General features: G+C 48.1%; 1 protein-coding gene across 3 annotated transcripts in view; it reads right to left on the reverse strand.

The window, feature by feature from the left end:
- Positions 1-15,912, reverse strand: part of DENND6B (DENN domain containing 6B) — a 36,467-nt gene that overhangs the window by 2,123 nt on the left and 18,432 nt on the right. For all 3 annotated transcript variants that reach the window (XM_042860920.2, XM_065551467.1, XM_065551480.1), the window contains 13 exons: positions 15,002-15,081; positions 14,701-14,763; positions 13,966-14,021; positions 13,189-13,311; positions 12,177-12,272; positions 11,952-12,046; positions 11,279-11,344; positions 8,702-8,766; positions 8,037-8,126; positions 5,625-5,678; positions 3,955-4,064; positions 1,073-1,175; positions 194-268 (listed from right to left, as the gene is read on the reverse strand). In XM_042860920.2, coding sequence (XP_042716854.2) covers positions 194-268; positions 1,073-1,175; positions 3,955-4,064; positions 5,625-5,678; positions 8,037-8,126; positions 8,702-8,766; positions 11,279-11,344; positions 11,952-12,046; positions 12,177-12,272; positions 13,189-13,311; positions 13,966-14,021; positions 14,701-14,763; positions 15,002-15,081 — 1,076 coding nt within the window. The remainder of the gene's footprint in view (positions 1-193; positions 269-1,072; positions 1,176-3,954; positions 4,065-5,624; positions 5,679-8,036; positions 8,127-8,701; positions 8,767-11,278; positions 11,345-11,951; positions 12,047-12,176; positions 12,273-13,188; positions 13,312-13,965; positions 14,022-14,700; positions 14,764-15,001; positions 15,082-15,912) is intronic.

Below are 15,912 nucleotides of genomic sequence, written 5' to 3' on the forward strand. Positions count from 1 at the left end.
CTGAGAAGAGCAGGACTGTAGGGTCCTTTTTCTAGCATATATAAGGGAAGCTCACACCTCCCTGGCTGGCTTTGTATGCTGTTCAGCAGAGAGGAGCAGCAGGAATACACCGTCTCCTATACACCGCGTACGATCCATGCACCACCAGAAGGGCCCATGCCCATAGGAACCAAAGCAGGAGGAGGAAACTCACCAGCTTCTCGCGAAGTTTCAGAACCAGGTCTACGATCTCCACCTCGGACTTGTCTTTCATCCAGGCCACAATGTTCTACAGCAAGAGAAGAAAAGTTCTCCTAAGGGAATGTCCTTCCGTACAGCAGCTCCCCTCAGAGCTATCTCCCAAGCAAAGCCTAGTACCGAGGCGGGGGTGGGGACAGAAGGTCCTTCTCCTCTGCACAGCTGTGTCCAAGGCTAGGTCTTCGCATGGTGCTGCATGCAGCACAATGGCTTCCAGGCTGGCTGAACAGAACCATGTCCTCCCCAGCTCTCTGTCTGTGGCAACGCTATCCGCTCCCAGCCAAGCAGAGAGTCCAGGGAGGATGTGGCAATACACAGGCTTTGCATGGTCTCTGTTCTCTTACTCCCGGTCAGTGCCAGGATTAATGCACATTCCTCTTGCCGTGAGCTCAGAGTCCACACGTAGCTGCCAAAAGGAGACGGTTGTAGGATTTTTGTGCTGCCCTGGGGCACTGCACTCAGACCATGCACTCGGCACTGGCACCATCCCAGACAGGAACTCCTGTCTATTTCAGTTCCCGGGAAGGAATCAAGCAAGCGGAGAGGCATCTGATCAGGAACTCAGCTGGCTCGGGAAGCACCTGAAGAATTAAAATGACTGCCAGCAGGGGGCAGAGCAGGGTTTGTGCTGGCTCCTGGGAAGGCTGGTCTGACCCCAAACTGGATGCCCAGCCACTGAGAGTCAGGCAGTGACTGGGATGTGGAGTGGATGTTCCCCAAATACCTGAGTGCAATCCCCCCGTCCAGGAGTGCTGAATCAGGACGTGACAGTGGCTATCCCATCACCAGTAATGACACCCTGCATTTGCTTTCACCCCCTTTTGTCGGAACGTACCGCCTCGCAGATCGCCTCCAGGTGAAGGGCCTCCAGCTTCTGGGTCATTTCCTTGTGTCTCTGACGGTACCAGCCATCAAAGTTGGGAGACTTGAAGAAACGTCTGCAGGAAGAGACGTGAAGCTGAGAGGGGGAGGGAGAGCAGACCGGGCTCTGGAGAATGGTACTTGCTGTCTGGTTTCTTCACTACTCATAGGGATTTCCCATCCACTGAAAAGGTGGTTCCAACACAGAGACGTTGGAGGGGGGACAGAATCCCTGGTTCAGTGTAATTAGGGACGTGGATAGGTTAGAACTTAAGAACGGCCAGACTGGATCAGAACAAAGATCCATCTAGCCCAGTAGCCTGTCTGCCGACAGTGGCCGATGCCAGGTGCCCCAGAGGGAATGAACAGAACAGGGAATCACCAAGTGATCCATCCCCCGTCGTCCTTTCCCAGCTTCTGGCAAACAGAGGCTAGGGACACCATCCCTGCCCATCCTGGCTAATAGCCATTGACGGACCTGTCCTCCATGAACTTATCTAGTTCTTTGTTGAACCCTGTTATAGTCTTGAATCCTGTTATAGTCAAGTATAGGTTGCTAGGGAGAAGGCTCCTTACTGACCCCACCTTCCACAACCTCTCATACCAATGGCCCGATGGATTCTTAGTCTCAGAAGTTGGCTTCTCACACAATGGGTAGGCGTGAGGGTCTGGCGAGTTGGCTGCCCTGAGGCAGGCGATGGTGAGTGCTTCCCACCCCTGGGCAGGCAGCATGCTCTTACGGTTAAGGCACTGGATTAGAACACAGAAGATTTGGGTTCTATTCTTGGCCCTGCTACAGACTCCTTGTGTTCACTTTCTAGAACTCTGCCCAATCCGGTTTGCAGTGTGTCAGGAAATGGTGCTCGTGGCCTTTCCACACGGAAATGACTCCACAACCACAGCCGGGGCAGTGCCATTGTGTGTTTTCTAATCATCTTAAACTTGCCCTCTCAGTCTGACAATCTTAGCTCCGTCCCCCTGCACCACAACTCCCCTCCCTCCTCGGTGTTTGCACCGCACACTTAGTGTTGTCACGGAGCTAAACGCCACACATTTCGGCCTTGTTCTCTCTTTACGAGCAAGGCCTTGTGTACACTGTAGCCAAGGGCCCGGAGGCTGCAGCCCTCCACGGTGCAGTCGATGGGTGATTCTGCGGCAGTTTCTTTTACAAACGGAGGTTTTTACTGAATGAAATACGGAAATGAAGCATTAGCACAGCTCATTAGTTTTACACAGCCCCAGCGTTTTTAATTTTCAGGGTGCTGCAGAATTTCAGACTGGGAATGAAAAATGACATGGAGAAGTCGTCAGAGAGAAGCTGGCAGCTGGCAAGGGACATCTGAGAAGGCGTAGACAGTAGGAGGCAGTTTGGGATTATGGGATATGCAGATTAGTTGGATATTCATGCTAAAGTAATCAGCTAACACTGTTGAGAGCTACATGGTCATGTTTCAGAGTTTATCCCCAGTTAAGAATGGAGAATTTCACATCTTCATTATAGCCTGAAAAAAAATCGCTATTTGCAGATTCAAGCAGACAGCACTTTGGTGGCACTCAGTTCATGCTTTTAAAGGTTTCTTTGTAACCCTATAAAGGCCCAGCACAATGGGCCCCAATCTCAACTGAAGCCTTTAAATGCTGCCATAAAACACATCTTTTGTATAAATTCAAGCTTAGATTTTGGAGCACTATTCGGTGCTGAGGGATGGATTATGCAGAAAGTTCCATGGTTAAGAACTGCAGAGCACACAAGATTCTGCCCTGTAGACCCTGGTCATGTTCTCTGGACTCTCTCCTTTTTGCCAATATTTTTCTGGTAAGTAGGTAGTTGAATATTGCAGCTATTGTCACACCAAAGCTGTAGAGAGAGGAGCTATTCACTTTCCTGCTGCTTGATTTAACCTACAATTGCATTGACTTTATTTGCAGCCTTATGTTCCAGCTCCATACATAATGTGCCTGTCCACTTTCTGGGTCTCTTTCAGCAACAGGTTCAGATTTTTAAAGGTATTTAGGTACCTAACTCCTTGATTTCAAAGGGTCTAAATAGCTCTGAAAATCTGGATCCCAATGCCTTCCATATTTCTCCTCTCCACTGAGTATCTGGTTTCAGTTTTTCCCCTCCGATTTTGGTGAAGGTTTGCTCTGTTCTGTTTCAGAGTAGCAGCCGTGTTAGTCTGTATCCGCAAAAAGAAGAACAGGAGGACTTGTGGCACCTTAGAGACTAACAAATTGCAACTCTCTAATTTTTCATTAGAATAATAATGGGGGGAACCCTCTTACAAGTCATCTCAAACTTTACAGTGAAGACCCTGTATTGTTACCTATAACAAGGTAGCACCTGCAGGCCCCAATTAGCCTCTGGGTCCCATCGGGCTGGGTACTGTACAAACACACAAAGATTGTCATACTGGATCAGAACCGTGATCTATCTAGGCCAGTACCTTGTCTCTGACGGTGGCAAGAACCAGCTGCTTCAGGAGCAAGGTACATGAAACTCCCTAGTGGACAGTGATGGAGTAAAGTGCCTCTGGGGAAGTTTTTCCCCAAACCTATCACACTCAGGGACTGGCTTAAACCCTGAAACAGGAGAGTTTATAGTCCTACTAAAACCTGATAGTTCTGTGTCATTTAAATTATTATTTATATATAAGCAGGATTAGCTCTGTTTGCTGTCCCTTCCAGCCATTATAACTTGGCCAGTTCCTTGTTGGCATCAAGCTTTCAAAGGGAATGGTCTCTCCCTTGAAGCTGCTCTCTCCTCCTGATGAGTCTAAGCCAGGATTTGGCAGGTACGTTCGTTATACCCTTTACCTACTGCTGATGAAACAAGACAACCAAACACCACATTCTTACCTGTACAGGCCTAACCAGTCACCCTTAAGTACACAGGTGAGCTGGGGACCAGCATGTTCAAGGGTCTTCATGAAATCTTCCTGTCGGAAAGGACGGATCTGGGGAGGATTCTGTGCAACAAAAAGAACACATCGCAATGGAGCCCCAAGTACTGGGAATGAGGCTCAGAGCTCCTAGGAAGAGTCTATGCAGGATATACCGAAAACCTAGGAGAACCACCAAATGCCTGAAACTGCACATCTCAAACAATTCTGCTAGGAGAGTTCACGTTACAGATCTCTAACAGCCTTGCTGAGCTGAAAACTACTATAAGGAGGAAGCATCTGTCCCAGTGTTCATTCTGTCTCCCTTCCCAGTGTCATTCTGTCTCCCTTTTCAGGGGGAACAATCCTGTCCCTGCAATAAGGGCAGTTTGAGAGTGGGCCATAGTATTTCACAGATTCCTACATCTTTTCTAACAGACCTACCTGGGGGGTGGGGGAGGGGGAATGAGCTCCTTGAAGCTGAGCACCCTTGGATTGTCCTATGACCCAGTGTTACCATTTGTACCCCTCTATTCATCCCTGTTACAAGACTGGGTTAAATTTTGTACAAAGACAGGTGTCAGTGAGAGCAAATGGACCATCACCTGATTAAGTAGCCACTCTTGGGCAGGAGAGCGGGTGTGGGCAAAAAAAAAAAAATCTACATTTTGACAAAGAAGCACCTTAGGATTTCTGACCCCATAGACTTTCTGTCTCCTGAACATCAGCGGAGCTGATTCTTGTGCAAGAGAAAGGGCTATAAGTGGAGAGGACAGACATCCCAAACATCTCTCCCTGCTCTCTAACCACAGCATCCATCAACACCTGCAGAACAAGGAAGTAGCACTGGACTGGAAAGCAGACCCTGTCTGAAAGAGGTTCAGCCAGTAAGACAGCTGGAACATGTGGTGAGAGAGACCTTTGCTTTGTATTCACTTAGCTTGTTAAGTTAGGTGTGTGTTGGGTTTTACCTTTGATTTCTTTGTAACCAATTCTGTTTGTATGCCTCATTACTCGTAGTCACTTAAAATCTATCTGCAGTTAACACATTTTTATTGTTTTATCTAAACCAGTGTGTTTGGGAAACTCCATTTGGGATAACAGGATTTGTGCATATCATTTTCTATTAGTAAACGACAGACTTCATAGGAGCTTGTATCGTCCAGGAGGATTCTGAACAGTACAAGAGGCACATTTCTGGGGGAAAGTCTGGGACTGGGAGTTTGCTGGCGTTGCCCTGAAATGTAATTCAGGAGTGGCTGGCTATAGCACTCCAAGTATAGCTGGGAGTGATTTACATGCTGGAGGCTGTGTGTTGACAGACCAGGAGTGGTTGCTTTCACAGCAAAGCAGGGTAAAAGGCAACCCAGGTTGGAGAATTGAGGGGACACAGCTGTCGCGGTCATTCTAGATTGTATCCTGGATAGTGTCGCACCCAGATCTAAGTCCTAGAGGGCCTGGGCACTCTCAGAAGATCATGTGACCCAGATCTAGGAGCTCTAGAGGGCCTGAGCCTTGGGTACTTTTCCCACATCTGAGCAGTCTGTTGCATTTGGGAACATTGGGACAATTTCCCAAGAGAATAATCAGCATAAAAGTGTAACTATTCCAAATCTCTATAAGGAAATCAAATTAAACCGGACATACCTTCCATGGAGTAATGGCCCTCTGTAGAGGCATCAGACTCGCAATGTAATGCTCCTATGGAGTAGTGGTGAAAACAGAACTTAGACTAATTAGAGAGCCCTTCCCAAGGTCATTAGGTGTCATGCTGTGCTTTAAGAGCCACCAACATGACATGCAGTGAACAACCTTCCATTCTCTTTGCCCCTTCTTTGGTGTGTAGATTTCCACAAGTCCGAATGCTCGTTTGTTTATCTCCTCCCACCCCTCGATCCCCACTGCCCCGGGAAGCTAGGACATCAGAACTGGCTGCTGTGCAAGTTTTAAGAATGCCACACAGGATGAGATCTGATGGGAGGGAATCAACAGCAGGAGTGGAGTGAGACTCAGAAAACACTGTCACATCACAGCTCCCCCGCATCGGAACAAAGAAGATGGAGAAGCCAATGTGATTCTAACGGGAATGTCTACCGTAGGTGCAACAAGCTCTCTCACAGGGCAGGAAGAGAAGAGGGGTTGAAAACAGCAACCATTCCCTTCCTCAGTAAAGCAACAGCCATCCAGACAGGCCTCTTAACAAATGCTGTGCTAGGGATTGAACCCTCAAGAACTAAATACTAGGGCTGTCAATTAATCGCAGTTAACTCATGCGATCAACTCAAAAAATTAATCAAGATTAAAAAAATTAATTGTGATTAATCGCAGTTTTAATTGCACTGTTAAACAGTAGAATACCAATTGAAATTTCTTAAATATTTTTGGATGCTTTTTTACATTTTTAAATATATTGATTTTAATTAGAATACAGAGTGCACAGTGCTCACTTGATATTTTTGATTACAAATATTTGCACTGTAAAAATGATAAACAAAATGAATAGTATTTTTCAATTCACCTCATACAAGTACTGTAGTGCAATCTCTTTATCGTGAAAGTGCAACTTACAAATGTAGATTTTTTTTTGGTTACATAATAGCACTCAAAAACAAAACAATGTAAAACTTTAGAGCCTACAAGTCCACTCAGTCCTATTTCTTGTTCAGCCAATCACTAAGTGAAACAAGTTTGTTTACATTTATGGGAGATAATGCTGCCAGTTTCTTATTTACAATGTGACCAGAAGGTGAGAAGAGGCATTTGTATGGCACTTTTGTAGCTGGCATTGCAAGGTATTTACGCGCCAGATATGCTAAACGTTTGTATGCCCGTTCATGCTTCAGCCACCATTCCAGAGTACATGCTTTCATGCTGATGATACTCATTAAAAAAAAAAAGTGTTAATTAAATTAAATTAGTGACTGAACTCCTTGGGGAAAACTGTACGTCTCCTGCTCTGTTTTTCCCGCATTCTGCCATATATTTCATGTTATAGCAGTCTCAGATAATGACCCAGCACATGTTGTTCATTTTAAGAACGCTTTCACTGCAGATTTGACAAAACACAAAGGTTCCAATGTGAGATTTACAAAGATAGCTACAGTACTCAAACCAAGTGCCTTCCAAAATCTGAGAGAGACAAGGTGTGGAGCATTATTTCAAAAGCCCTAGAACAGCAACACACTGATGCAGAAACTACAGAATCCGAGCCACCAAAAAAGAAAGTGGCATCTGCTGGTGGCATCTGACTCAGATGATGAAAATGAACATGCCTCAATCCGCACTGCTTTGGTTTGTTATCAAGCAGAACCCATCATCAGCATGGAAGCATGTCCTCTGGAATGATGGTTGAAGCATGAAGGGACATAGGAATCTTTGGCGCATCTGGCACGTAAATATCTTGCGATGCCGGCTACACCAGTGCCATGCAAATGCCTGTTCTCACTTTCAGGTGATATTGTAAACAAGAAGAGGGAAGCATTATCTCCTGTAAATGTAAACAAACTTGTTTGTCTGAGCGATTGGCTGAACAAGAAGTAGGACTGAGTGGACTTGTAAGCTCTAAAGTTTTACATTGTTTTGTTTTTTAATGCAGGTTTGTTTGGTTTTTACATAATTCTACATTTGTAAGTTCAACTTTCATGATAAAGAGATTGCACTACAGTACTTGTATTAGGTGAATTGAAAAATATTATTTCTTTTGTTTTTTTTACAGTGCGAATACTTATAATCAAAAATGAACAAAGTGAGCACTGTAAACTTTGTATTCTGTGTTGTAATTGAAATCAGTTTTGTTCCCTTTATACACATTGTGCTGGGTGTCAGGACTGCAGAGCCAAGCACAGTATCAGTCAAACCTGACAGAACCTGCCAATCAGAAGACAAGTTTATTCTTCTCTAAGAAGAATTAAAATGTCTATGATGGTGTTCAGGCCTCTGGCACAAAGCCGGTCTTTGTGGAATAACCCAGAGGGGAGGGTGGAACCCAGCATTCAGGCATATGCTGTTCATCCCTCCCATACTCCTTCACCACACAGATCAACAACCCCGTCTACTCACCAGGGGAATAATGAAACTCTGGGTGAGCTCCAGCAGGTGCCGCCTCAAAAGGGCACTTTGGACTTCAGACGGGCGCTTCCTCTGAATCCCCTGCAGGTAGAGAGTGAAGTTACAGCACGGGGGGCGCTCACGAAGATACCGTTTAACAGCCAGCAGCTTTAGTAGGTAAGAGCTGAGGCTATGCCCGTGTGTGCAGTTCTCAGCAAAACACTGCATCTGCATGCAGCCAGTCAAGGGGCAGACTGGAAAAGAATAATTTTGTGCACTCTCCCAAGCTTGGCCCATAATACAAGCTCCACTCACTTGTGACACTAAAGTAAGATGCCACTCACATAGACTAGATTGTTTAGAGCTGCCTAATATGTTCTTCCCTCTCCTTTCTTGCTAACAATGCTAACGGTTAAGATATCATTAGGCTTCAGAGCTCAATCAAGTGAAATAATCTTCTGAGAGCACCACCCTGAGAAGAGTGTCCAAGTAATTTTAACTCACGCTTGGATAGCCTGGACTAAACCATGACTGGAGTCAGGGTGAAGTCAAAGACCTTGGGCAGAGGGGAAACCCAATACTATTTCTCCTTTGGGCTTCAATGGTTTAATCCAGACTTTAGCACTGCTTTCCTGCAGCGCTTTACAGGATGGGGGATAGAGACAGGAAACGCTCACCTTTAACAATCTCTTTATCAGGGTTTTGTCTTTGTGCAGAAATGTCTTGTAAGAGGTGTAGAGTCCTAGATTAAAAACACAGAAATGCTTAAAAACAAATCACCCCCCCGGCCGCCAGTTTCTCAAGGTCACATCATTGTGCAGTAAAGCCTTGTTCACAGGCAGGGGAGGGGAATTTCCCAATCTTAACTCTGGCTAGTTAGAAGAGAAAAAGCTTTGATGACAGAAACCTCCTAAAATGACAAGAGTTGCTGCCACAACAGCACTCACAGTAGGATTAACCTTCGAGACCTTTCAACTGCCCCGAGGCACCCCTCTCCCCCAGAACATGTCACAGGAAAAGACACATAGCCAGCAGCATTAGCTCAGGACTAGGCTTGAGTTGACTAGTTCAGTGGTGTTAGATAGCTGTATCTACCTACCTAGGTACAACTTCCCTTCACCATATCTGACAGCCTCCCAAATACTCAACAGAAGTGATATAAATTTCTCTCCACTCCCAACCTGCAGGTTAAATAGCCTGAATAATTTCTATTGGAGTGTTTAACATCTGAGGGTACGTCTATACTTACCTCCGGGTCCCGCGGTAAGCAATGGATCTTCTGGGATCGATTTATCGCGTCTTGTCTAGTCGCGATAAATCGATCCCGGATCGATCCCGTAGGGTTACCATATTTGTACAGTCAAAAAAGAGGACACGGGGGGAGGAGCCCCGCTCTAGCCCCGCCCCTGCCCTGCCCCCAATCACTCCCTCCCACCCCCTGACTGCCCCCCTCAGAACTCCCAACTCCCCCCTACTCCTTGTCCCCTGACTGCCCCCTCCTGGGACCCCTGCCACTAACTGCCCCCCTAGGACCTTACCTGTCCCCTGACTGCCCCGACCCTTATCCACACCCCCACCCCATATTCACACCCCCGCCCCCAGACAGACCCCCGGGACTCCCATGCCCTATCCAACTGCTCCCTGCCCACTGACAGGACCCCCAGAACTCCTGACTCATCCCGCCCCCTCTGCTCCCTGCCTGCCTCGACCCCTCTCCACACCCCTGCCCTCCTGACGGCCCCACCGAACTCCCGACCCATCCAACCCCCCACTCCCTGTCTCCCGACCAGGGCCGGCTTTAACAAGAGCCCAAGAATCGGGCTGCACTCCGGCCGGAGTCGCGGGGTTTGGGGCCAGGCCGGAGGTGCTCGGCCGGGGCCGGGCTGGCCGCCCTGGGGCCCAAGCTGGGCCAGAGCCGCTGGGGTCAGAGCCGGCGCGCTCGGCTGGAACCGGAGCCGCTGGGGCCGGGGCCGGGCCGGCGCACTCGGCCAGAACTGGCCCGAACCAGGCCGGGCCGGAGCTGCTGAGGCCGGCCGGGGCCGGACTGGGCCGCGTTGCACCTCCCCGGAGCCCTCCTCCTCGCGTCCCCCCCGCCCCAGCCCCCGTGCCTCCGGACCCTGCGCCACCGGAGCAGAGCAGCTGGAGCCGGGGAGAAGAAGTGCCCAGCCGGCGGCTAGGGTCCGGAGGCATGGGGCTGCCCAAAGCTGGTAGCACTGGCTCGGGCAGCTTGGCTCTTAAACAGAGACGAAGTCTGAGTCCGGGGAGGAGCAGAGCAGCTGGAGCCGGGGAGGAGAAGTGCCCGGCCGGGGGCATACGGTCCGGAGGCATAGGGGCTGCCCGAAGCCCGAGTGCTACCGGCTTCATGGTTTGCCGGGCAGCCTCCAGACCCTGCGCCTCCGGCTGGGCGCTTCCCCTCCCGGGCTCCAGCTGCGCTGGGGAAGTGCCGGCCGGGGGCGCAGGGTCTGGAGGCTGCCCGGCAAACCGTAAAGCCGGTAGCACTTGGGCAGCCCTTTTCACGTGGCTGGGAGGGGGAGTTAGGGCAGGGACTTTGGGGAAGGGGTGGGGAAAGGGCGGAGTTGGGGTGGGGCTGGGGGTGGGAAATGGGCAGGGCCGGGGATGGGAAAGAGGCAGGGCCAGGGCCCGTGGAGTGTCCTCTTTTTTTATTTTTTAAATATGGTAACCCTAGATAAGGAAAGCAGAAGCGACACTTGAGTTGTATCACTGCAATGCAGAGATAAGAGTAGACGCACTGGGGGAGGGGGAACAGACAGTTGATTCAGTCCAGCCCCAGACCCCTGAAGACAGAACAGCCCCACAAAACCCCACCTTCTTCAGCCAGTCAGAGCCATCAGGCTACTCAAGTACTTCCCAACAACCACCAGGGGAAACCTCTAATGAGGCTTCTACCATCTCCAAGGCTTCTCCTTCCTCAGACAGAGTCTTCCTCAGGGGGGTTTCTAAAACCAGATGGGGGAGGCGGGGCTTCCACGTTTTCTGTGATTTTTTTCTGTATCAGTAGCCTTTAGATGGTCCAGTAATAACAATGGAGAGCCCAAGTCAGGAAGGACACTCACGTAACCGTAAAGAATTACTGCAAGCAGCAGAGGAGCTGGAAGAAGTTACAGCCCTGGAGTTGCTCTCCGGTGAGGCAGAGGGCAATGCCCACAACAAACACATTGCTGCAAAGCCTTCGAACTCAGCAAAGAGGAAGGATAAATGCAATTAAACCAAAACTGACGTTAAAGGGGAATTACCCGGCTTAGCGTCCAGAGTTTTCAGTTTGGTTAGTTTCTTCACCTTGACTTGTTTGGGTAAGTCACCTGTGGAAAGACACACAGTGTCTAGTACCAGGTTATAAAGGCAGCACTTCTAGCCTCATAGCCACAGCACACGTGTGAGAGGACTCGCACTTTAGACCATCCATGCCAAACTTGCAAAAATTAAACTGTATCCTCCTGTGATATGAATGCTGAGCTAGTGCTGGTATCCCAGCTGCTACCAGGAGCTTTCAGACCGGCCTCTGCCAGTCCCCGGTGGTGACAGGAAAAAGGTAATAATGAGTCACGTAGAGAAGAACTCCTCAGCCCAACCTACAGCAGCGCTCTTGGCTTTTCAGAAAATAAAAGCCGTGTCTCTCTACCAAGCATTTCTCTCCTATTCCCTTCCATCTTCATTCCCAAGAATAATCTTCCATTTCCTTAAAGCTTAGAAAAAAGAAAAACTTTGTTGTAATTTTCTTAAGACTTTGCTTTTACTGCCGTCACCTCAGCTCCCAGGCTAGCAGCCTGAACTACCCGCTCTGAGTCCCTGATCCTCATGGGGCGGTGATGTGCACATGGAACTGTTGCTGAGACACCACTACATGGGCCAGCTCACTGTCAACCTCTGAGTCTAATACAGAAAGACGAGCTTGGGTTAGAGCGTTACCTGACATTTTGAGCTCCCCGAGCCGAAGGAGGTGAGGCCAGTGCTGGAGCGTTTTGATAAAGAAAGGATTTGTGACGCCCACGACAATGTTCGGCCTACAGAGAGAAGGTTGAAATGAAAGTGGAAGCCAAAGCAACAATGCCCCCAAGGTTCCTTCATGCAGCTTGTGCTGACTGAGTAATGAGTCTAGAGGCTCCTTTCACACAGGACAACCAGGGTACTTACGGGGCTTGTGTCCTGGTGGTGTACTCCTTAAACTCGCTGTCATGGATAGTGAAATATGGACGATAGTCACAGCAGTACTTCAGAGGGGTGAGACAGCTGCAAGAATAACACAGGAGTATTGCGGTGATCACGAAAGACAGCTCATGCTGGAGAGGAACAATTTTGGGACAGGCCAGTTTCCTAGTGGTCACTGCCTTGCACTGCCAGATGAAACACTCCCTCCCTCTCTAAACTGGCGGCATGTCTACACTTCGAGCTGGAGGTGTCATTACCAGACGGAGGAGTCACACTCACACGAGCTCTGACAGCGCCAGCACTCTGAAAGAAGAGCGTAGCCATGGCAGCGCAAGTGGCAGGAGGGGCTAGCCACCCTGAATACGTGCCTATGGTCTCCCAGGGGTACATACTCTGGGCAACTAGCCCCTGCTGTTACTTGCACTGCCATGGCTACACTCTGTGTTTACTGAGTTGGCTCTATCAGAGCTAGCACAAGTATGTCTCCTTGAGACGGGGATCACACTCTAGCTCCAAGTGCAGATATACCCTAAGAGTGCTGCTGACAGGGCCATCCCTAGGGGGGTGCGGAGCCCGGGACAAATCAGCCCCCGCCGGCTTGGTGGCCCCGCTCTGCATCGGCGGCAGCACATGGCAGCGGGGGGAGGGACAGCTGAACTGCCCGGCAATTGATAGCCTGCTGGGGAGCTGATGGGGAGCTGCCGGTCCACCCTGGTTCCAAGCCCCCACCAGCTAGCTCCAATGGGCTGCTCTTTCTGCAAGCAGTGGACAAAGCAGGCGGCTGCCAAACAACATTATAAGGGCATTGCACAACTTTAAACGAGCATGTTCTCTAATTGATCAGCAACGAAACAACGTTAACCGATGTTAAGTGAGGAGTTACTGTACTTGCATACACAAATTAGATCCGATGCAATTTATTGGACAGAGCAGTGGTTCTAAAGGGAGGAGAATTAACAGTATCCTGTGACGGTCACCTGCGATTCAAACAAATTACCTGGTAAGTGCCAGAACCATTTCTGAGGAAATTGTAGGGGATGGCGCCATTACAACTATTGGCTCCCCCAGTAGCATCAGCTCCCACAGCATCTGGATATGAATTAGCACTGGCTGGAAACATCTGTTAGTGAGAGAGAGAGTAACAGGGTAAGGCTAGAAATGGAGTTCCTGAAAGAACAGACTCTGGTATTAGGCACATTCAGCTGCTCCTCTGCATCTGCACATTTAAGGTCTAGGATGGGTTCCTAATATCCTGCAGCAGTGAGTTCCACAAGGTAACTATATATATATATAAACACACACACACACACACACACACTTCCTGTAAACCATTTCAAATCTGTTAAAAGGAAACATTTTAAGCAATATATAGTTACCCTGTGGATCTCACTGCTCATTTGATATATTTTAAGCAAAATAAGATACATGTAAAAGGGAACAGGATCTACGGTAGATTAGTTACATTCAAAATTTCCCGGGTAACCAATCTGCCAGGGCATAGGCTGATCTCCAGCTGAAGTGAGGAAGAAATTCCTGTCTCTATGGTCCAGGTGGTTGTGCATACAAGAAGCCCATACATGCACTACAAAGCTCCCTAATGCCCTTAAGCACTGTGCGGCTCCTACAACCCAACATTCAGACTGATGCACTTTACCGACAAGAAGTATCAAGATCACACTCAATGCCCACAACCTCCCATTCAGTTAAAGAACAATGTGAGCAAAGAGGAAGGAGGTAGAATGGGAGGAGTGTGTTGAGAGAAGCTAACTCCCACCTGAAGAGATCCAGTTCATGAACACTGGGGAGAACTAACGGGGCTGGTAACAAGTTCTGAATGGGAGAGAGGAGAAAGGCAGTTAATGAATGGAAATGTCCTGAGCACAAACTACTGTCACTCTGAGTTACCCACCTCAGAAACAGAAAGACATTCCATCTACAATAAGTACCAAAGCATCAAAAAGCTTACACAAAGATAATTTTTGGAGAACCAAGCTAGGAGCAAACGTGGACAGCACTGACCGGGGTTAAACTGCTGAGCCAGTCAAGGTGTAAGAATTTCATTTCTTACCCCAGGAGCCAGCCAAAACCCCTGCCTTCCAAGCCTGAGAAACCTTCCCACTGCAGCCAAGCAGAGCTTGGGAAAATGATAATCAGGGAAGGTGGTGGATGCTAAGAGTCCAGAAATGTGTGAAAGGTACTAGCACAAAGGAGGGAAGGAGAAGGGATTATTGGCAGAACAAGGAGCAATGATGTAAAATTACCCAGGAGGCTGAAGCATCCTCACTCAGGGATTTCTCTGCCCAGGCAGGGGTTAGTGTCATTCTTACTGGGTGGGAGTTTGAAGAATTTAGTGAAAACACTCGAGAGGAATATTTAGGAAGCTGTTGTTCCAGGGAGCACATTGGACAAGTTCCAAAGAGCTCCAATTCTACAGTACCCTTCTCTTACTCAGCGATCTAGACTCTGCTGGCTAGTGGGCCATTTTACACCACTCTCTTCTTCAGCTCACCTCTTGATTGAACTGCTTCAAAGGACTTGATCCGGGTTTATCCACCCTGGATGGGATTCTCACCTGGGTAACAAACAGGAACACAGAGAGGTTATTTGGGGAGATGGGCTCAGCGGGCAGGCATGAAAACTTCCTGTTTATGTCTAACTGTGCAGAGATTAGGAACAAAGGGAAAGAATTTAGAGCCGTCAGGAACATTAACATCCAAAGGAGTATAAAAGAAATATGCCACCTTTCTGGTTCAGTGTCCATCAATGCCTGTGGCTTGAGCGTTTGTGAGTGGAATATCAGTAGCAAGTACCTGAATGACAATTCCCATCACAGGAAGGTTCAGCGTCTGTCCTGGCACCGGAGGTGGCCACTGATCAATCTCATTGCACACTGCAAGAACATGGACAAAGACAAAACTTTAACCTGAGGGACAAATGCAGCCAATTTAGATAGTCTCTGTGAATCCTGCTGTGAACATATCACCACTGCTGCTGGTCTTATTACAGGATAAGGAATCTAACTCTGCTTGCAAGTAAGAGAACCAAAAAAAAAAAGAGCTACCGTGGCTAAACAACAAAGTAAAAGGCAGTGAGAGGCAAAAAGGCAGCCTTTAAAAAGTGGAAGTTAAATCCTAGTGAGGAAAATAGAAAGGAGCATAAACTCTGGCACATGAAGTGTAAAAATGTAATTAGGAAGGTCAAAAAAAAATTTGAAGTACAGCTAGCCAAAGACTCAAAAAGTAATAGCAAAAAATATTTTAAGTACATCAGAAACAGAAAGCCTGCTAAACAACCAGTGGGGCCACTGGACGATCGAGATGATAAAGAAGCACTCAAGAAAGATAAGGCCACTGCGGATAAATAAATGAATTCTTTGCATCGGTCTTCATGGTTGAGGATGTGAGAGAGATTCCCAAACCTGAGCCACTCTTTTTAGGTGACAAATCTGAGGAACTGTCCCAGATTGAGGTGTCATTAGAGCAGGTCATTGGAACATAAACTAAACAGTAATAAGTCATCAGGACCAGATGGTATCACCCAAGAGTTCAGAATGAACTCAAATGTGAAATTACAGGACTACTAACTGTTGTCTGTAACCTATGATTTAAATCAGCTTCTGTACCAAATGACTGGAGGATAACTAATGTGACGCCAATTTTTAAAAAGGGCTCCAGAGGAGACCCTGGCAATTACAGGCCAGTAAGCCTGACTTCAGTACCGG

This window comes from Chrysemys picta, chromosome 1, assembly GCF_011386835.1.
Source record: "Chrysemys picta bellii isolate R12L10 chromosome 1, ASM1138683v2, whole genome shotgun sequence".
In the NCBI taxonomy this organism is placed as follows: domain Eukaryota; kingdom Metazoa; phylum Chordata; order Testudines; family Emydidae; genus Chrysemys; species Chrysemys picta.